This window comes from Corythoichthys intestinalis, chromosome 1 (assembly GCF_030265065.1).
Source record: "Corythoichthys intestinalis isolate RoL2023-P3 chromosome 1, ASM3026506v1, whole genome shotgun sequence".
Classification (NCBI taxonomy): domain Eukaryota; kingdom Metazoa; phylum Chordata; class Actinopteri; order Syngnathiformes; family Syngnathidae; genus Corythoichthys; species Corythoichthys intestinalis.
In genome coordinates this window covers 49,505,197-49,527,778 of record NC_080395.1, presented here as the reverse complement: position 1 = coordinate 49,527,778, position 22,582 = coordinate 49,505,197, and the positions used below count along the sequence as shown (strand labels likewise).

At 38.8% G+C, this 22,582-nt stretch overlaps 2 protein-coding genes across 3 annotated transcripts; one reads left to right on the top strand and one right to left on the bottom strand.

The window, feature by feature from the left end:
• Positions 1-337: 337 nt before the first annotated feature.
• lysmd2 (LysM, putative peptidoglycan-binding, domain containing 2) lies at positions 338-5,318 on the top strand. Its single transcript, XM_057849884.1, has 3 exons — positions 338-797; positions 2,192-2,535; positions 4,263-5,318. The coding sequence occupies exons 1-3, from the start codon at positions 555-557 to the stop codon at positions 4,312-4,314; spliced, it is 639 nt and encodes a 212-aa protein (XP_057705867.1). The 5' UTR covers positions 338-554; the 3' UTR covers positions 4,315-5,318.
• On the bottom strand, positions 4,929-21,143 carry scg3 (secretogranin III). 2 transcript variants are annotated; one of them, XM_057849857.1, is made up of 12 exons: positions 20,758-21,141; positions 18,953-19,005; positions 18,814-18,856; positions 18,032-18,238; positions 15,667-15,809; positions 14,090-14,221; positions 13,803-14,025; positions 13,342-13,458; positions 11,136-11,219; positions 10,841-10,948; positions 9,945-10,034; positions 4,929-5,755 (listed from the first exon to the last, which is right to left on the bottom strand). In XM_057849857.1, the coding sequence occupies exons 1-12, from the start codon at positions 20,852-20,854 to the stop codon at positions 5,637-5,639; spliced, it is 1,416 nt and encodes a 471-aa protein (XP_057705840.1). In that variant the 5' UTR covers positions 20,855-21,141; the 3' UTR covers positions 4,929-5,636. The 2 variants fall into 2 exon arrangements, with proteins under 2 accessions (XP_057705840.1, XP_057705851.1); XM_057849868.1 differs by lacking the exon at positions 4,929-5,755 and adding an exon at positions 5,840-9,523 and having other exon boundaries at positions 20,758-21,143.
• Between the last annotated feature and the right edge of the window lie 1,439 nt (positions 21,144-22,582).

Below are 22,582 nucleotides of genomic sequence, written 5' to 3'. Positions count from 1 at the left end.
AAGCTCTATTGCATACAGCAGACGTAAGACGAGTGATTTTTTGCTTCTTAAATACTCTAAACATTGATCAATTTAGAAAAAGGTTTGGTTCATCCCAAAGCATTTAAAAGTGGTAATGATTCAGGCTGGATGTTGAAAAAAATTCTAAGTATGCAATTCATTTACTATTTTTCTGACGCTAAAGAAAATCCAAGCAGTTTGAAAATCGTTTAAAAATCGAGCATTTTATAGTTACAATATTGCAAAGTACTAGCGAACGGCCCCGACGCAAAATGGTCGAAACAAGACGACGCTCGTCCTTGTTGGCTCATAGAACGCACCACTCATCTACTATGGTGTCTGCATCATTACGTTGACGAAACAGCCGAATGACGAAAGCTAACTTTGAGGTAGCACCCCCGAAACATGTCCCTCGTCTTGGGCTAGCCGGGCTCAATTCAACCGGGAATGGGAGCCTTTTTCCACACTGACGCTGCCGTTTTATAGCCCCAGCCTTGCAAGTGGGGGGTAGTCATTCACCGAGGTCACAAGCTTCCACGTTATATCCAAAGAAGATGGCGGAGTTCTCGCCCGTGCTACCGATGCGGGATGGAGGAGCAGTGGGGCGATCCATCTTCCCTCGGTCCAGGTCCGGTTCCGAGTCCGAGAGCGAACTCTCCCAAAGCCTGGCTCGGACAAAGATCCGTTCATACGGAAGCACGGCGAGTGTCACTGTCTCTCTGGGGGAGAAATTCATCGAGCATCGGGTTACACAAAGTGATACTCTGCAGGGGATTGCCCTTAAGTACGGTGTAACGGTACGTTCACTTGCCACTTCCTTGTCTCCGTCAATATATAAAATGGAGAAAAGTACTCGTACAAATAATGATTTTAATTATAATTCGGTGTAAGTCCATATACGTCCGGGCGGCAGCATTGGTAAACAATCCAGTCATTTGGTCAAGACAGAACCATTGAAAAACGTGTCGACTTCAGTGAAGATTTAAACTTTCTTCTTAACAGATGTATCACACGTATATTGCCAACAGAAAAGAACTTATTATGTGATTTTTTTAAGAGTTAGACAAAACACTTGTTTTAATTTACATTTTAACAGGTAATTCCAGGGCTGTCAACAGACTTGCAGGGGCCCGGGGACAAGAGACCATTATAGGCCCCCCTCCACCCAACCCCACCGGCTTGTCACGACGACATTCGCAGTACTTTTAACGCTTTGCAAACAATGACAGTGTAAATTCTCAATTTTTAAAATTTGAGATGGACAGTTAAATTTAACAGACCGTAATGTGATGTGACACGATGTAAACAAACAATTTCCATCTATTGTCCCATATAGGCTACTATACAATACAACTGAGAGTGCTATGCCTGCCTGCTAAGCAACAAAATGGTATAACTCAGTATTTTTTAACCTGGGTTTGATCGAACTCCAGGGGTTCGGTCAGTAAGTCTAAGGGTGTCGGCGAAGGAAAAAAACGCAGAGCCCTATTTTCGTACGCTGATTAAATCTAGGGAAAGTGGCTTTGATCTGGTGGAAGGAGGAACTGGTTTGCTCAGTGGAAGGTTGACTCTCACTTAGTATAAGGGAATACAACAGACCAATGGGCAGTGTTGTCTATAATTTGAAGGAATCTAAAGTAAGGGACTACTGAATTATATAATGTCTCTACATCTTTTAAAAAAAAAAAAAAAAACATATCGTAATACTGTTAATACTGGACAAGTCTGATGTGAGCCAAATGTGAGCGTTCACCAAACAACAGGTTTTGTCTGACTGAATTCACTCAAAAAAGAAAAGAGAGTAATGAGGCAACTGCAAAACAATCACCATTTTTGTTACAGTATTGCACTTTTACAGTACTTTCTCTTCCCATTGATCACCGATCTCCCAAAATTTTTTACATAGGCCCTGATTGACGGGACACCTTTATTAAAAATAGTTATTTTGATGGTGGAACGTATGACGTGTTCAAGAAAAGTGTGTGTTAAAAATAAACATTTTCATCAAAATTCTTGAGAATTTATATAATTCGTCACCCCAGCTTGCAATTTTTAATAACTAAAAGGTATTTAAATTTCCACTGTTAAATTTTACGCTATTGAAACAGTGTATCTAGTTGAGGAAACTCCCTTAATATCATTTTTTTTTTAAGTAACTTTTTTTTTTTTTGGCTGCTACCCAATCTTCCAGATGGAGCAAATCAAGAGGGCAAATAAGTTGTTCAGCAATGACTGCATCTTTCTGAAGGACATTCTCAACATCCCCGTGGCAGCCCCCAAGCGCTCCATTTTTAACGGACTGTCTCTGGAGTCTCCCGACGGGGACGGCGAGTCTGCTTGTCAGTCCGAGACCCCTAGTGTCCTGTCGCAAGATGTTGTCGGACCTTCGCCTGCATCCTCACCGCCGCCTGAAGATTCCACGGCCCCCCGACCCCAAGCGGAGGAGCTCTCTGCCAAAGACTTCTTACACAGACTGGATTTACAAATCAAACAATCAAAGCAGGAGGCACGCAGACTGAAAGAAGAGGAAGTAAGGTGAGGTCAAGTCGGCAAAGCGACTGAGCATTGGCACCTTGATTTAGGATTGACTCAATTCAAGAGTAAATGTGCTGTAACTGCTCACCGTTTTTGTCACGGTGGTACCGAGGTCATTACACAAGCATAAATAATTAAGTTACTTGGAAATTCCTTTCCACACTGCAGTACGGAGCAGAAACAGGTATAGGGCTTCTGCGAGAAATGACTACATTGTGCAAGTGTCAGGTATTTGACCTGCTGAGTCAAGCCAGGGCAAGTCTCTTCGTAGTCACTTTTTCAAAACGCGTGCTCTCGCTTGCTTTGACTACCTAAAGACAAAATCCGTTGAGCTAGTTACAAATTTACTACCGAATAGCTTTTTTACTTGACCCAGTCTCTCGGATTGAGTTTGTAAATCAATGTCGATACATTTGTCATTCATCTTTAAACTCTTTCAGTACTAATGACAAGAAGACTTGTTTACCAGAATCCAAACATGAAAGGTGAACTCACATGGATTCCTGTTTCCCACCCCATTGTTTCATGCATGAGATGTACGACACACTTCATCCAGGTTACACATTGATTTTGACCTATGTGGTTTGTGATTTGACTTTTACAAATCAAACTAGCAGATGAACTCGGTGACCTCTCCCCAACGGCCAATCACAGCAATGTGTTAAATATTTATTTTCTGTAAATTCGATCCAGTCTGCAACATATTCATGGGAATCCAACTGTTTGCAGCGGACGAACATTTTGAGTTACAAACAGGAAATGACCTGGGAATCACCCAAATGAATAGGCAGTGACTCAAACTCAACAGAAAATGACCTGTAAATGCCCTAAAATGAACAGCAAGTGACCTGTAAATGCCCTGAAAATCAGACAGAATGACTGAATGCGCTGGTTTCGAATGAACGAATGTTCCCAGTCTAAATGGATTGGGCATCGAGCACCGTCAATGCAGCCTTAGAGTTAACTGAGACACTATTATGGTGGGACACTATTATGGTGGAAAATTCTGGTAGCAACTTGTTGTTTCATTTTTATTTTTATTTTTTTTAGACATTGACACCTTTTGAAAACGATATCTCGATTCTTGGCAGGAGCATATCCATAAACCTTTGGGATACAAAGTATCACGATATATCACCATTTCGATATTTTGTCACACCCCTAATAGTGTGTTTTCAAAAGATTTCACAGATCACGCGGCCCTACTGTATAGTGTGTTCCATCATTTACATGTAACTCCCACGGCAGTGCCTATGTGAGATGAAATCATTTTACAAACAAAGTCATACTTGTCAGTGCGTTTAAGGCAGGAGTGTCAAACTGATTCCACAAAGGGCCGCAGTGTGTCCTAGTCTTTTTTTCAACAGATCCAGCACAGACCGTTCAAGCAATGAGGTTTCTGCTATGACAAGCAGCACCTAACTGCAATCAACGGATTACACTTGTAAGACACCAGATTGGTGAAAATGTATTCATCTTGTTTGGTTGGAATGAAATCCAGCACCCACTACAGCTCTTTGAGGACAGGTTTGACACCCCTGGTTTAAGGTAATATGTTGTCAAGTTGCTGTAGCAACGCCAAGCTATCACGCGATTGGTTATCCTGGTATTCCAATTTGACTACCTGATTCTTCCAATATCTATGCATATTGTGACTTTACATGAGGTTTGGGTTTAAAAAGTATATGTGACTTATAACCTTCCATGTTTATGTTCCTCATTTGCAGGAGCGACGAAAGCGACTTCACGGCACTTACCACGTCATACCAGGAAATATAACGGACCATTGCGTTTACCTGAATCTTTCTTGTTTGTTTACCTTCTTGCTTGTTATGTTTGCCTTTTATTTATTATGCACATTCAGATGTTACGATGTGATTGTTTTTTGTACAGTTACACTTGAAAAGACAGACAGCCTAAGTGAAGCATCTCTTATACAGGTACTATCCATCTATTTATATACGCTGCTGCTGTATAGACAAGACTGCCCCCAGCTGCACATGTGCGCATCAGTATTTAACCCCGGCTGAAACATCAGGTAATAGACTACAGTCTGTATACTCATCCCATTAGCTCCCTAAAAGCATTTTGCTCAAGATCAGAAAGGGACGCCTCTATTTTTGGAGTGCATTATTTATGTGTGGAGTGTTTTTATGTGCTTTGAAATTGAATTTGTTTTAATGTTTGGAGCAGAATAAATGACTGTACCGAACAAAACAATTTGAATAAAAAATTTTTGTTTTTGCTTTCATTTTTTTCTTTAAAAGATAGATACTAAATGGCATAAATGGAAGCACAAACAAAACTGGCGTTTGTTTTCCGTCAGTGTATTTAAACCTCATTTGTGTGTTACTTTGTTGCTCTATTAGACCTAGTAAGCACACTTGCAAAGAAAAGACATTTTTTTATTTGCTTACACACTCTAGGAAAGAAAAAAAATCACATATTTACATTTAAAAATGGCTCTTGTGTCTACTCGGATGGAAATGTTCAAATCTTACAGACACATGGAGTGGAATGATTGACACGTCGCCCCCTTGTCGGCCCGAGTTATTACTGCAGTTCGCTGAAGTGTAATCCACAAATATATTTTTGGTCACATGAAAAGCAAGAATAGAATAAGATTGCACATATACACAGAAAAAGAGGTGGTTACATGGTAATGTAATGGTACAATGTAATTTTAATATACAGTGCTGGTAAAAAAAAAAAAAAAAAAAAATCGACAAAATGACCAGTTTCTCTGATTTTGCTTTTTGTAAGACTGAGTAAAATGACAAAAACCTCCCAAATTCAAAATAAATTGGCTCATGATTTTTCATCTCTTAATTCTTCCCATAAGTTTATACGTGTTTAAAAAATATTACTTAAATGACAATGTTAAAGGGAATATTACACTTTACTCTTGCCGTGCAAATAGAAGTGAAATTCTTCCAGTGCCTTGTTTAATAATTTTATTACATTCTTTCCCTCAAAATGATTGTAGCATTAATGGGGGCATAAGCAAGTATTATCAATACACTTTACCATGCCATTAGAATCAAGTGTAAGTGCGAAATGAATGTTCTCTAAGTATTTGGAATCAGTTCTGGAGAATGACGTCACAGGCTGCTGTAGATCCTTTTGATTGTGTCGCCCTCGTCCCTGGCGATGATGCCCTTTTCGATGTACGAATCCACCTGCTGGTCCATGAAGTCCTTTAGTTTGGACAGGTCGTAGTCTGATGTGCAAATACAATAGAATGATGTGCGTTATGATCAGACATCATGACACCCAAACAAGACATAATCTGTGCTGGCAGTTGCTATCAAGAGGGATTGAGGTCAATGTAAGCGTGCGTGGATTGAAAGAAAACATAAGGCAACCTAAATGAGATGTTTGACATGTCACACTACTAGGTTCAGTGCAGAATTTGATAGAATTATTCAGCACAAAATGCATAACCATTAACTTTTTGTGTAAATTATATTTGGAGTTTTAATGGGGTTTTAATTGAACCAATTCCCAAATACAGTTGCTGACAATTTTAGCCATCCAAAGAGGGAGCTACTTGATATGACCAAAAATGGCACTTAATCAAATTACGATTGAAATTAAACACTTTTTAAATTTTTTTTTTTTTTTTTAAATGTGTTTTGTTTTAAATCAGAATCATCTTTATTGGCAAAGTATGCTGGAATTCATTTATGAGTTTTTAGCTCTCACAAATGAACATAAAGACAGACAAAGGAGATAACAAAGTAGTAACATAGTTGGTAATCTTTGAAGAAAAACGAGGTGCTGTAAAAGAAGTAATTCACAAATCTTGCCAATTTTTAAATTTATTCATGATTTAAAAAAACATTTTTTTCAACTTGCTCCCAGTGAATTAAATATCTAGAGTACAGGCCAAAAATGTGTACACACCTCATTCTACGCAACACAAATGAAAGTCCCAACCACTGATGAAGCAATAAATTCCATTAATCAACCCTGAAAAGGCATACCTGTGAAGTAAAAAAACATTTTAGGTGACTCCCTCTTGAAGCTCATTAAGAGAATGGCAACAGTGTGCAACAAAGTAATCAGCAAAGTGTGGCTACTTTAAAGGTAGTAGAATATTATATGTTTTTATTTATTTCAGTTTTTTTTCCCCCCTAAAGCACAAATCCACACGTGTTAATTCATAGTTTTATTACCTTAAGTGAGAATTTACAATGTAAATAGTCATGAAAACAAAGAAAACGCACAAATGAGAAGGTCCAAACTTTTGGCCTGTACTGTACTGTACTGTACTAAAAAAAGGCATTAATGATGGTTGCAATGGACAAATACAACATTATGGTTTATTGTTATTCATGAAAACAATAACATATTTCAAAATAAATGGTAAATTCTTCCTAATCATTTGTGCCTAAATTGTCATCCACTTCTTGAATGGCCCATCAAGTGTTCAATTTCTCCAATTTATCAACATACTCTACTGATTTCCACCCCGTCCTTTCATTTTGCACCGTAACGTCACAGCAACACCAAGTAATATCCGGAAATGAACCTTGCGTTATGAGTCATAGGAACAAAACAAACATTACTGCCACTCTTAATAAGACCGAACAAATTATAACAAAGAAAACGCCTGTTAATGACGGAAGTCTCTTCCCGATAAAGTTGCTGGGACACGGTTTGCCAATGTCAAACACGACGCATGATTCAAACCTAACTTCATTACTAGTGGTTAGCCATATATAGATTTTAATTTGCTACCATTGACCACGATACCAGGGATGGAATGATTGCTGCTAGCCTCTCCCAGTCAAATGGATTGGACATCTATCGCCGTCAATGGCAGCTAATGAGTTAACTGTGTGTGTCCAGAGCGTCCTTCTTCTGGCTGACAGGCCGACGGGGAGGCGGCTGTTGTCCCAGACAACCATTCCACACTAGAATACTAATCAAGTGTCCCACATACAAGCAAGATGAGCCACAATTAAAACCTCCGTGTTGGAAATGCAGTGTTTCATTTCAAAGGCACCCAGGCTTTGTGTTTAACAGCACCTGCCTGTTCACACAATGTTCAATAAAGCCTCCGAGCCCTGACTGGAAAATGTAATTTTCATACGGCTATCACGTTCTGCCCGCGCAGCGAGAGGTCATTAACATTTAATTTCCTGCTGCCAAACGAAATAGCACTGAGCATTGATTTTTTACAACAGCAGGGAGACTTTTGTGCGTCAATCGGTTTTCATGGTTGCCAGTCACATCTTAAGACATAACAACAGGAGCCAAAACAAGAGAAATAATGGATCATTTGAGACGGGATGTCAAACTCATTTTTGTCTTGGTTTGCCACAGAGGGACGTTACTGCAAAACTGTATACCAGAGGCGATTGCTCTAAGACTGCAAGGGAAGCTAAGCTTCCCCAAAATTTCAAAAAATTAGTTATCAAATGTATACTGTTGTGTCCATGTCATTGACCAAATATGCACAACTATGTGCTCAACTTTTGTTCAGAATTAGCTTCTTATCACTGGTTACGATTTGGCTTGCTTTTTATTCATTCGTGCAGCTTGAGTTCTTTAAACAGAGTGGACGTTGTGCGTCTCCAGAAAGACATTGGTCCATTGCAGCGAAAAGAGACGAGTCATTGGCTAAAGGCTGGGTTTATCCCACCCATCAGACGCTGTGCGTTTCTGGGGGTCTATGAGCTGTGGACGGGTCTCGGCTGGCCTGGACGCTCTGGTTCTCTGCACGATGATCTGTCTGACTTTCATACCCATCCTAGCGACACTTGCTTTGTTAAAAACAACTAGCGAAAAATCAAGCCTATTTCTGGTGTTTTTTCTATTGTAGCTGCTTCCGTTTGGACACTTGCCTTCTGGCACTCTAGTTTCTTTCCCTACTGTCCCAGACAGACTTCGAGCTTCCCCTCATTAAATGACAAGTCCCCTTACTGCCATATGCATTTATGCACAACAAATTGAATGATAGAATTATTGAAACGACGATAACGAAAACTCTTAGTCTTGGATGACTAAACCATGATGAGATGTTTGACAATTTAAGTCTGAAGAGACAACACAAAAATGCTTAGTAGTTTCTCACATTTTGCTTATTGAAAGTCGTAACAATTCATATTTAGCTATGATAGAAATACAATTTCAGTCAGTTACTGGTCTGTTATAATTGTAATATTTGAAAGATTTCCACATTTTTTATGTAACTGAGTGCCGAAATTATATTAATATTTTAGTTTGTCTGTGCAGCTAACTTCAAAGTGTTAACTTGTAGAACATGCGTAGATGAAATATTGCAAAGTACGTGTGGGAAACACTGATGTTACAAATTGTCAAATAGGGCCCGCAACATATTCAGATATAATAATTTGTTTGAGAGGAATGTCCTGTATTAATGAAAAAAACATTTGAGGAAAAAAAAATAACATGATTCCTGCATTAAAGGGTGAAAAATAGACATGATTATTAGCTGAATATTGGCACTAATATTTGGAAATTTGATGTGTACTAGTATTGGCCTTTTTTAATCTGCAGCTTCCATGAGAAAAAAAAACAGGATTTAGCAAGGGTTATAGATATCAGGGCGCTTATTACACATATTCATTTCTTTTCGCTTTACAAAAAAAAAAAAAGTTTCATTAGGACCTTATTTTTCAAATTTTGGGATTCTCTGATAATTGCTTCATGTTGCAGGTATTTAAGGGTTAAATCCGACCGGCCAATATGACAAAAGTCTATTTAAAACTGGGTTATTTCGGCTCAAATGCAGCCACGCCTCTCTTTCCTGCCTGCTGTCTCCTTCACTAGTATTTCACCCCGTCCTCTTATTGGTTAAATGGTAATGGTAGATGGAGTTACACTTGTAAATGGAGTTACACTTGTATTGTGCCTTTCCACCTTTTCATGGCCGTCAAAGCGCTTCACACAATATCCTCATGTGGGGTTAAGTGTCTTGCTCAAGGATACTTAGACAAGGTCGTCAGGGCTTTCTTTTCTGTGGAAAAATTTTAGAGAGCTATTTAATATTTAACCTTTTATTCAACTTTCTAAAAGGTGTTTCTTAGTATAGGAGATTCAGGCATTTCTGAAGCTATTTGCCTCTTTCGTCTTTTATCCAAATAAGACAACCTTACATCATAATAAGAAGAGTAACTCAATGGGCTTTTAAAAATTTGAAAACATGTTCACGAGTTTACTGAACAGACTACAGTATATTATTTGTGAACAAGGCATTCAAGCCAGTAGTAATTAGGACAAACTCATCAAGAGTGATCCATATTCATTAGTTGTGGAGCAAGCATTCATTTCAAATGCAGATTAGGGAGAACAAAAAAGCTTAAAGGGTCTTCTCTGCTTTTGACCCACTTGTGACCCACCACAATTCTCCGGCTTTACAAGTTTCTGCATTCACTCACCGTCTTTGCCTTCTTCCTTGTTGTGTTTCTTCAGCCATTCTATGTTCTTCCTGATGGCCTCCAGATACGTTTCAGACTTCCCGGGCCGGTCTGTAAATTCAAATGAAAGGATAATTAATCAAAGATATTGCTTTTGCTCTTCAAAAGACTCCTGAAGGGTTAAGCGCAGTCTGAATGTGATCATCATTTTTTTTAAATAGACACTTTCACTGTTTATCATTAAAACCAAAAATATATTGAAGATAATCATTTTTTACTATGAAGCTAGTCCAGTACAGCGTACATGAACAGGAAATTACAGCAGCTGTGTTAGGCTTTTGGTTGTCTCTTATTTGACTGGCCTAATTCTGGGCCAAACATGGATTCAGTGCTCTGATTGGCTCTGCCTTACTGTCTTATTTATTTATCTCCTGCTGGCTCTGCTAAACGGAAACAAAAGATCCGCTTTGTTCTGCTGGCTGTACTCATACTCACTAAAATGGGACATAGGAGACGTTTGGTTTAATTGAAGAAATGTGGTGAAACAGCCAGTTATTGTTACTTTTTAATTTTTTGTTTGTCCCTTTAACGATGCTTCTATTTTACAGTTTTAATATTCCCAAAATTACACAATGGAAAACCCTGATGTACACAAACTTTCTACCGCCTGTTCACAAGAATGACATTCTTGAATATTTTTTTATAGTTTGGGCTAGTTTAGTCACCACATTTTATTGTGCAAAAAAAATAACCATTTGTAGTTTTATTTTTGTCAAATTGGACTCAAAGAATATGCAAGGATTAGAACAGAATAATTACAATAAGTTTGTTTATGAAACATAAATAAGGCATTCACAACAACATCTAATAAGGAGTCAATGAGGGGTCTGCACATCACAACTGGCTTGTGGACTGACTGGTAGATGGCTGCTCGTCCTTAGTGGAGTCCTTAAGGTTCTCGTATTCCTTTTGCATCCTGGCAGCCTCGGCCTTGGTGTTGTCGTCCTCGTCGAAATTCTTGCCCGCTGCCCGGGAACACAACGGTCCATTAACCCTCAAGCCTTGTTACACTTTACAACCTTTTCAGCTTCTTTGTAGCCAAAAATACTCTCAGCTTTTAACAAGAGTCATAAATGTTCTCTGACTATACGGCTCAGACAAATTTAATCATACTTGTAAAATCAAATGTTTTTATTATTATTTTAATTTTACCATTATTTCCTGCAAAGTCTGGCGGTCCGAGAACCTTTCCAAGTTTGTTCTTGGTCTGCATCGCAATCATAGCGTCCAGATTTTCTGCAGGAGAGTGACAGGGGAAAAAATGGCATTATGTCATCACTCCATTCCTTTCTCATTGAGAAAGAATTTCTAGATGAAATAACCAAACTGAATAATGTTACAGTATCTTACACAATTGTTAAGCAGATGTATTTAACTAATTCAATCAATTAATCTTGGTTGTATCACTTCAACAGAGAAACAAATAAATGTAAGTCAATGTTATTCCTATTTTGCATCAATAGATGTGCTGTCTTTTTTGTAACAACGACGGGTTACTACTTGTGCCCTCCTTTCTCTCTTGGCAAGTTTTGGCTGTATTCACACCGCCTACTCCCAAATGTAGTGCAACGAAATGCTGTTCTTTTTACAGTCTCCTTCTCAATGTTCAACAGCCACACGTAAAATTGCATTTCCTCCTCCATTTCCCTCATGACTACGATTTAGATTATTTATTCATTTACTGTATTTATTTATTGCTAAAAACATTTTTTTCTGCCTGCTCAGTGGTGCGCTCACCTTGCTGACTCAATTGCACAGCGAACATGTTGCTAGGCAATTGGCAAATTTGGACCCATTACCCCCACTACCGACCTATAAGAACCATATGGGCGACGGGTTACTATGGAAACTCTCCTCATGCGTAAAGACTGATTTGTTCAGCTGTGCGAGGTCATTAATGTCTACTCAGGGTCGCGTGAAGGACTCATACATACAACAACATGTGAACTAATGGCAGAATAGGCTCTGACTGATTTACAAAAACGCAGTACCACCATCAGACCTAAAATTTAGGGTTAGACATCCAAGACCATTTTGACTGCGAGGGCCAGCCCTCCAATCAAAATGGATTGGACATCTAGTGCCGTCAGAGGCACTAGAAGATGAACATTCACAGCCAATCCTCTCAGTTTAAATTAATTGGACATCTATCCTTGTCAATGAAGGCAATTATTTAAATACAGTGGTACTTCTACATACGAAGTTAATTCGTTTCCGGACCTTGTTTGTAAATTGAAATGGTCGTAAGTTGAGCAGGATTTTCACATAAGAATACATTACAAATCCATTAACTCGTTCCACAGCACCAAAACCTACATGAAATCTCTAATAAATACGACTGGTGCTATTGCAAATAGCAATTACACAGAGCAAAACAAATAAATTATGAATAAAATAGGAATAATAATATAATAATAGTAATACTAATATTAATACCTGTAATAATCTAGCGAATCAGTTTGTAATGGGGCGAATGTGTTTTGCGTGCTGTACCCGAAGGCACCACGTGACTGACGTGACAGAGTGAGACAGGACTTTTTACTTTCACTTTTTGTGTTCAGCTAAGGTGGACAGTAGGCATGTTGCTTTGCACAAGTTCTGAAAAAATTGATTAAAAACCTGGCAAAGATGGTGATTTTTTTGGCGACGTTACAATAATAATAATTGTCACCTTAACTTATAAAGACTGGCGAACTGAGGTTGGAGGAAGGACCGTCGAGATTGTAGACATTCTACAGCCGTATTGTCGAGCCAGTTCAAGGACGGTCACACTATGCTCATATTTTTGTATCATTTCTGTATTCGTTTTAATGGTAAGCCTCACTTTTTTCCTTTTTTTAACCACCTGCACTAACATTTTTGGAATCCATGTTGATATCTCTCACAAGAAAATCTGCCGTGTGTCCGTCCTGCGGGAAAACAAGGAAACTGCGGGGCTGTCATAAATCGTCGTATTTCGAGCATGTTGTCGGATGTAGAAACAAATGGCGTGTCAAATTTTACGTCGGATGTCGAAAAGATCGTGTGTCGAAGCGATCATGTGTCGAAGTACCACTGTACTATGGCAGTTGGAAAAAAAAAAAATGAGCGTGTTATCGGGAGGCTGTGACCAGAGTGTATTTTATTCATTTTGATTTAATGAACTTTGCTTTTATTAACAATTAATGAAATGTAATGTAATTGTAAATTTAATACAATGGAACTTGATACATGCACTGTTGTAGATTGAAACAATGTTGTTTAAAAATGTAATTCATTCAGTTTTCTGCGTACCACTAGAGGAAGCCCACGTACCACTGGTGGCACTCATACCGCACTTTGAGTATTAGGCAATAATATGGTCGTGAAGTGTCCTTACCAAGATATGAGACGCCCTCCTCGGGTGTTATGGTGCCATATTTGACCATCATCTTCACAAAATCAATCAGCGTCTTCATGATGGTGATGAGCGTCTCTCTTTCCTGAGCATCTTGATCTTAAAACAAAGAATTCAGGTTTGTATTTAAGTCGAATTTTCAGCAATCAGTGGTTTTACCTAACCATTGATTTTCCTAATGATTTTCTAATACTGCAGTTGCTTTTGCCACCTCTACAGAGAAAACAGTATTGTGTTGGCAGTCATTAGTTGCTATAGTGGTAAGTGCAGGGGTTTGAGTGATAGGATTATGAATAATTAGTGCTGTGCTCATGTGTTCCTGGACGACCGTTTACAAAGGCAGGCAAAACAGTGACTCATCCTCGAACACATCATTGCCATGACAACAGCACGTCCGGGTCATTGCGTTGGCTCACAGGCTGATATATGATGTAATTGCTCACCTGAATTGAGGCTCCTGAGGAGACGGTAGAAGTTGGGGAAGTACTGCAGATCCCGAAGGCCGTCCTCCGGGTTGACTTCGTTGTCGTCCTCGCCAACATCTTTGTTCCAAACGGTGTCGTCTTCATCTTCCGCATCCCTCTCTACCTCATCCATGACATCGTCATCATCCTCGACTTCTTCGTCATCGTCATCGTAGCGCCGATTGGGCGGCTCCCATTTATCCTGCAGGTGTGTGCGACATTTTTATATTTATGGAACTCAAATTAACTGTCAGCAGCAACTTTACCGAGTTGGCGTCCTGGGTGTCCTCGACTTCCTCTTCGTCCTCGATCTCGTTGTTTTTGGCATTTTTGGTGATGAGGTCCTGCAAGGCTTCGGCCACCTGGTACTCTAGAGTATCAGCCTGGCTTTCCGTTATCTAAGTGGAGGAAGGACTGATTAAACACATTTTTGTGTCGTGTAATATTGATTGAGCCAAGTGAGAACAGAGCAATTGAGAAACTGAGGACTTGAGGTGTTGTAAAAGTAATATAGAGCTGAACAAAATCTAATTCACACATCTTATTGTATCTTATTGCACGCAGAGAAGCAGAGGTACTAAACTACTCTCTGTACTAAATTCAAAGCACAGATTGGTAAAAAAAGATGGACTGATTCAACTCCTGTACTTTTAAAAAGAAAGTGCAAAATTTAAGTTTTTTTTCTCCTTCAACACAAAAGATGAAGAGCCGGAAGTATATCTGTTTTCAATTACAGGGAGTAAAAGTGAAGAAGTAAACGGAGATTGAAACACTTTCTATTGAAATAAAGGGAAATACTGTACCATAAATCTGCTTTGGTCTCCCCCCAAAATGTTTTGTAGTGTTTTTCTCAAAAGAAAAATAGCACTACATACTTTGTACTTTATAAAAACATATAGTATGACATAATTTAATGCAATGTAAATAAACCTTTTTTGGCACACTGTTAACTTCAATTCAATGGCCCTTGTGTTGCTCCTTCTAGTGTGCACAGCTTGGCCACTCGGGAGCAATATACAGTAATACAGAAATGAGAAGTTGGATCCCTCATAGCTCTAGTGTTATACAGTAGTTTGAACAAAATAATTTCACATTTTAATAAATTAAATAAATCAGATAAGACAATGTTTTTTTTATTTTATGATAACTGACTGAAAACCAAACCAACAATGATCATTCACACAAAATGGATCAGATGTCTAGACGTGTCAACGGCAGCCAATAGGTTAAAACAGTGGTTCTTAACCTTGCTAAAGGTACCGAACCATTTCACATGTGGATTCACCGAACACTTTGGAATTAGATAATGAATATATATATTTAAAAAAAAAAAAAAAAAATCAAAACTGATATATCTAAGCTAGAGAGGTAATAATTTAGCAAATTCCCATTCAAAATTCTTGATGCTGTCTAATTTTGACAGCATGTTTCATAAACAGGCCAAAATTTGGAACCACGCTGCCCATTGGTCTGTTGTATTCCTTTATACCAAGTGCGAGTCAACCTTCCACTGAGCAAACTAGTTCCTCCTCCCATCAGATCAAGGACTAGCAGTTAAAATAAATAGATTAAGATTGTAAATTGGGAGCAAACCAGTCCAAAACCTTTCATAAAGGGCCACTTTCCCTTGATTTAATCAGCGTACGAAAATAGGGCTCTGCGTTACTTTACCTACGCCGAACCCCTTGGGTTCGATCGAACCCAGGTTAAGAACCACTGAGTTAAAACCATCATCTCAAGGCCTCACGTTACCTGAAAATTCCAATTCCATACAGTAAACTAGCAATAAATTAGTACTTTCTTAATTTCCCTTAATGTTTCTCTGTATGTGCCCCGAACCTACCAAACCTAGTTTGAGCAGCTTGGACACAATGCGGTCAAAGACGCCTCTGTCGTCCTCCTGGTAGATCTTGTTTGCAATCTTTTGCACGATGTCCTCAGGTGTCAGCGGAGTGCCGTCCACCTGACGGAACGTGTCTGTGTCATCTGAGACCCCAACAGACAAGATTTGTGTTAACTAATTACATTGCACTCAGTTAACCAGACAGAAAAGAGTCCCTTAAGTTGATTTACAGCCTCTATAAAGGCTTGGGTTCATTTATCAATAATGAATGGATTTTTCTACTGAGGGATACAGCCTTAAACTGTTAAATCATGATTGCCACATGAAAATATGCTATCTGCTAGGAGGATAGGTTTTGAAAAAATATCAAAATAATGCAAATGTGAGTAGCAAATGGCATCCATTTTCCTTCACTTTTATTTTTTAGTAGGTGTATTCATTGGCATGTGTCCCAACACTTTGACTACTCTGTGCATCTGTTCTTGCTCTTATGAGAGAGATGCTATTCTTACATCTTGACGCTTTTATAATTCCCTTGCCTCCCACAAAGAGCAAGCGTGCGCTGACTTATTGTATCATCTTCAAGCTATTGTTGTCTCACTCTGAGGAGCCACAAAAGAGCATCCAAAGTGTGCTTTGCTGTGTTGTGATGTAACATAAGCTGACGAGAAGCTCTCACATGCTGAACCATATGCGGCAACTGATCTGGGTTGGTGAGTCACAAATCACTTTAGTGATTCTGATACAAATCATTTGGGGGATGTTCCAGATTTTGTGATGTTTTTATCCCCTGATGAAATTTGACAGGAAAGCAGTTGTTTTTTTAAGGCCAACTTGAATTTAGTATTTATTTTATGTCATGTGACTTCCTGTCATCCATTGCTGTATAGTTCTAGTTTTCCTGTTTTACTGCTGCTTGTTGCGCTCAATTTTTTATTTCTCTATTTTAAAATTTTGAATTTATGAAAAGCCGTCAGTTTGCAGAGTAGCCAACTCCAGGTTTCAAGCCATTTTACAGAATTTTGACACATTTTCCTGACCCACAGATTGTTATGTTCTATGATTGTATATACAGTGGTACCTCTACTTAACAACGGCTCTACGTACAGAATTTTCAGGTTAAGACACGCTTCAACGGAAAAATGTTGCCTCCTGTTAAGAGAGAAATTTCAGGATACAATAGGTCAAAATACAGCATGGCTGGTACATGCAGCTCCCAAAGTTTACTGAACGTAACATATTTATAGTTACTGTACCATTGGCTATTGCCTAGCATTCCTGGCATCCATGATCCAATAGGCTAAGAGGGCCCTCTACTGTATGTGTATGTGTGTATCCCAGCGTCCTCTTCATTCCCCCCTCGTGTTCCGACAGCCTTACATAAGTGTATTAATCTTTATTCTTTATTCTTGGTTTTTTACATTAGGCACAGCTCAGATTGTATGTTTATTGTGCAATAATCCAATTGTAACATGAATTTGTTACATGTTTTGATTAATATCTATGCACTATAAAAGATTTATGGCTGAATTTTGGGGGCGGAACGGATTAGGGCATTTACATGGAAAACGCGTCTCTTCTTACAGAATTTTAGTTAAAGTTAAAAAACTACTTCCAGAACCAATTAATTTCATAAGTACAGGTACCACTGTGCAGCGATTCTACCAAATTAAAGATAAGACTCTTCTTTCACCAGAAAAAAAAGATCCTTTGCTTTTCACTTCTTTAATAATCCACAGTAGTATGTATACAGGTGGACTTTACAAAGAGCATCCACTTTTCCCAGAAACCTCTTAATGTGTAATCACAAATTTGATTCATCTCATAACTATAACTGTGCATTGCTACTACCCAATGACAGTGTAGTTGTGCCAAAACTTGAATTTTACAGCAAATTAGCATCAGACACTCCCCTACCAATCATTTAAAAAAATTATTAACAAGTATTCTCATCCAAAGCAATTTGAAAAAAACAAAAAACAAAAAAAAAAACCTAAACTAATTGATTATCATAGCAAACAAATTATCTGATGAAGAGTACACAATTATATCAATTAAAAATTCATTTAAAGAACAACACTGACTATTTGAATTTCATATTTTCCAGGCATTTCTATGAAAAGAGATTTTGAAGCGGGTGCTTCCAAGAGCTGTTGGCACGGTAGCATTGGAAGATAATCCCACTGACATCCACGTGTTGTCTTTCATGTCTGCCTGCAGACACACGTGGCTTGTTCAAAGGTCACCCACTTGCAGACAAAATCACTACTGTATCTGCCTCAGCTCTACTTGAGTAGAACCCATGGGGGCAATTGCAATCTTACTGTACTAACATACATTTTGGCCATGCCTGTTTGGTACTTGCCATGTTCCATCCCGTTCTTAGTTGAGTCATATTCCTCAGCGAGGCGGCGACTCTTGGTGGAATCAGATTCGTCCGGAACGTAATCGTCTTTCTTCCGCTCATCCTTATCTTCGCTGGCCTCCTTGGATTTCTGGCCCTGGGCCAACGACTTAAGCGCTGGTAGGTCATCGCGGTCCGGCTCCTTGGAGATTGCGGACTGCTTGCTCTCTGATAGGCAGCACATATTAAGAGCATTAATCATTGTGGCTGCGGTATTTTAGTCAGGCTGCAAACTTTGGAAATTTTGGCGTAAAGTGGGAAATTAACCTTGGAAATAAACTGAATTTTGGAAAAGACCACAATTTTACCAAATTGAAGGTTAGCTCTTAATACTAATATAACATTTTCTATCCAAAATTCTAAGTTGAGTTGCCTTTTAAATGTAGTCCATGAAAATATATTTGAGCATAATCCTGACAAAAACAACTAAATGCCATGCAAGTACATTTGGACCTTCATTAAGTTAAGAGTGTCAAATGTAATCAAAATTGAAAGTACAATAATACTTAAACGTGATACATTCCAAGAAATTATAGTAAATTCCTGTAACATTTGCACAATTTCCGATCTTAATGTCCCACTGAAATTTCCAGAAATGTTCCATCAAATTTTCCACCCCTACATTGGACAAAACTAGGCTAATTTTAGGTTCTCTACATTGACAAGGCCTTTTGTTACTGGCAGCGCTGAAACCTGAACTCAGGATGTCTCATCAATTGATTGGCAATACAGCTTCCTCTTACCAGCAGACTGTAGTGCGGCCTTCACACTGTCCGCCTCGGCAATCTGAGGAAATGACAATCGTTCTGTGAATATTTTCCGCTCGGCAAATTAACTTTTGATTATTAATGTTTAGCTGGGTTAGAGATGAGGGAGAATTACCTGCTCTTGGAGCGGTCTTTCCTCTGTCAGCTGTTGGTTGTAGACAGATTTGTCTGGAAAAATATGAGAATACATGCCAATGATTTTCTTCGTAACCCATTCCATGCCATTGACAGTGATAGATGTCTAATCTATTTTGACTGGTGGTCACTAGTGTCAACCCTCCCAGTCACAATGGATTGGACATCTATTGTCGTCAATGAAATGGAATTACTGTAATTTTTGGACTATATGGCTCTACTTTTCCCCCTCATTTTGAAGCATGCGGTTTATAGTCCAGTATGCCTCATTTTAAAAATTCATTTACATTAATATTACACATTTTGCACAAATTTTTGCCAAATTTTGTCACTAACTCCATTTATTCCCGGCTTGGATCTTTTACATCCATTCAAAAGTGAGATAATTTGCCGAGAGACACTAAATGACATCTGTCATAAGCATTCATTGATGATCACAACAGTGTAGTGTCATAATTGTTACATAATTACTGTCTCTGACAGTCTTATGACAACGTTGTCAAATAAAGTGATACCCTTTAATATCTTTTGGCGTTAATATCCCATAATACAGGGAGGACAGCTGCGACTTATAGTCCCATGTGGTTTATCTTTGAACAAATGCTGTTTTTGTATCAAATTTGGTGGGTGGCTGCTTATAGTCAGGTACGCCTTATAGTCCGAAAATTACGGTAGTTTATCTTGACACTTTGAGTGCCAATGGGGATGAAAGACGTCCTCCAATCATGTGCCTCTTTTCATCCTTTTCCTGTGAATTTAAATTAGTTTGTCACTAGACATTGAATGTTCATTTGCTGTCAGCCATCCCAGTTCAAAGGGATTGGACGTTTATCACCGTCAATGGCAGCCAAGGTGTTAATTTTCTAACTTCTATTCACACATATTCTATGTGCCATACTTATTTACTTGCAACATTAATGCACAATATTCAATGCCTCACTGTCAACTTCTGCTACTTAACTTCTATTCACGCCTATTCTATCTGCAATACTTATTTACTTGCAATATTAATGTGCAAAATTCAATGCCTTCACTGTCAACTGCTGCTACTTCACTACCTGATACATATTTTATATTTATTTAGATTTTATACTTTTATTCTTGCAAGACACTTTTGAGATTTTTACTTGTCCTGCACTGTAAAAGGAGATGCTCCACAATTTCATTGTACAACTGTATAATGACTATTCTATTCTATTCTATTCTATTCTATTCTATTCTATTCTATTCTATTCTATTCTATTCTATTCTATTCTATTCTATTCTATTCTATTCTATTCTATTTAACGACTTATTTTATAGTTTATTTATTTATTTATTTATTAGCTCCCAGACATGTGTGGGCTGCTGTCCTTCCACTCCCCAACCCCTCCCATGCATGGGCAGATCTTAATCGGATTATCAAACAAAAGATTAAACTGAGTCGAAAATAGAGCACCGGCCTGAACAGCCGCCGCTGAGCTACAGCTCAACTTTGCCGTATTCTCTTAATGGGCATATTTACAGCTACAGTAACATGAAAACAGCTAGTAAGAATTCCCAAACTACCAATTAGTCAGCAGCTTTACTATATTGTTTGTTTTAAACACGCAATAAGTTTCTATTTTGCCCTATTTGCAAGTGTGATTTTATGTTATTGCTACAAGGAACACGTGTTTTGAAGTTTGTACCTCTTAGCACTGCTGTGTTAATGCTAACTTTCTTATTATTGTGAATATAAGATCTAAATGAGCTCTGTGTATTGAATAGAAATGAACTATAAAGCCATTTGAAAGGCCAACTCACCATCGCTGGATGCTGTCGGCGTAGGAAAGGCAGATATTTGGTTTAGTCGAGTGAGTACAAGAAGCTGAAAAACGATACAAAAATGTATTTGCGCCATCCTCAGCTAATTAAAAATAAAATATAAAAAGAAAAACGGATCGCCGGTGCTGTAGCCGTCGCCGCGGACAGTACGAGACTGATAGCCGCTTGATTGGAGCCCTTGGCGAGGGAACGGCTGGTCGGATCTCCGCTTGACTGTGGAGGGCGACGGAGCTGTCTGCGGGCGACGGTGCTGAAAGCAGGTCACGCAACACGGCTTGCTTCCGCAAAGGATGAGTGAGGAAGAGCTGAGCAAAGCCCCGTGTGAGCTACAACATCACTGGCCGAAGGATGGAACACAACTCAGCACAACACAACGTGTACAGCCCCCTCAATGGGGAGGAGGAGGAGGAGGAGGAGATGAACACTAGGGGTATGACAAAATATCGAATATATATATATATATATATATATATATATATATATGTGTGTGTGTGTGTGTGTGTGTATATATATATGTGTATAGGCGGAAATGCCTTGTTGATGCCAGAGGTCAGAGGAGAATGGCCAGACTGGTTCGAGCTGATAGAAAGGGAACAGTAACTCAAATAACCACCCGTTACAACCAAGGTAGGCAGAAGAGCATCTCTGAACGCACAGTATGTCAAACTTTGAGGCAGATGGGCTACAGCAGCAGAAGACCACGCCGGGTGCCACTCCTTTCAGCTAAGAACAGGAAACTGAGGCTACAATTTGCACAAGCTAATCGAAATTGGACAAAAGAAGATTGGAAAAACATTGCCTGGTCTGATGAGTCACGATTTCTGCTGCGACATTCGGATGGTAGGGTCAGAATTTGGCGTCAACAACATGAAACCATGGATCCATCCTGCCTTGTATCAACGATTCAGGCTTGTGGTGGTGGTGTAATGGTGTGGGGAATATTTTCTTGGCACTCTTTGGGCCCCTTGGTACCAATTGAGCATCGTTGGAACGCCACAGCCTACCTGAGTATTGTTGCTGACCATGTCCATCCCTTTATGACCACAATGTACCCAACTTCTGATGGCTACTTTCAGCAGGATAATGCGCCATGTCATAAAGCTGGAATCATCTCAGACTGGTTTCTTGAACTTGACAATGAGTTCACTGTACTCAAATGGCCTCAACAGTCACCAGATCTCAATCCAATAGAGCATCTTTGGGATGTGGTGGAACGGGAGATGCGCATCATGGATGTGCAGCCGACAAATCTGCACCAACTGTATGATGCCATCATGTCAATATGGACCAAACTCTCTGAGGAATGCTTCCAGCACCTTGCTGAATGTATGCCATGAAGAATTGAGGCAGTTCTGAAGGAAAAAGGGGGTCCAATCCATTACGAGCATGATGTACCTAATAAAGTGGCCGGTGGGTGTATTATATATATATATATATATATATATATATATATATATATATATATATATATATATATATATATATATATATATATATATATATATATTAGGGCTGTCAAAATTATCGCGTTAACGCGCGGTAAGTAATTTTTTAAATTAATCACGTTAAAATATTTGACGCAATTAACGCACATGTCCCGCTCAGAAAGTATTCTGCCTTTTGGTAAGTTTTACAGCAAGGCTTTTTGCGCTGTCCAACAGCGAACTCTTGTGGTCGCTTTGAAACATGGTTTATTATTTTCTTCTTTTCTTTCTTCATTATGGCTGCACGATGTCTCGGGGTGATAATGTTGTGCTTATATGATCCTTGGACAAGATTTGTCCGTAAGTATGGTTGTTGTAAA

What these genes read in the sequence shown, in the direction of transcription:
- lysmd2 (XM_057849884.1), top strand. Translation starts at nt 555, where the DNA reads ATGGCGGAGTTCTCGCCCGTGCTACCGATGCGGGATGGAGGAGCAGTG. An exon ending in CCCTTAAGTACGGTGTAACG is followed by an intron (nt 798 to 2,191) that starts GTACGTTCACTT and finishes CCAATCTTCCAG; the next exon opens with ATGGAGCAAATCAAGAGGGC. An exon ending in CTGAAAGAAGAGGAAGTAAG is followed by an intron (nt 2,536 to 4,262) that starts GTGAGGTCAAGT and finishes CCTCATTTGCAG; the next exon opens with GAGCGACGAAAGCGACTTCA.
- scg3 (XM_057849857.1), bottom strand. Translation starts at nt 20,854, where the DNA reads ATGGCGCAAATACATTTTTGTATCGTTTTTCAGCTTCTTGTACTCACT. An exon ending in AAAGACCGCTCCAAGAGCAG is followed by an intron (nt 18,857 to 18,952) that starts GTAATTCTCCCT and finishes TCATTTCCTCAG; the next exon opens with ATTGCCGAGGCGGACAGTGT. An exon ending in AGACTTTGCAGGAAATAATG is followed by an intron (nt 10,949 to 11,135) that starts GTAAAATTAAAA and finishes GTTCCCGGGCAG; the next exon opens with CGGGCAAGAATTTCGACGAG.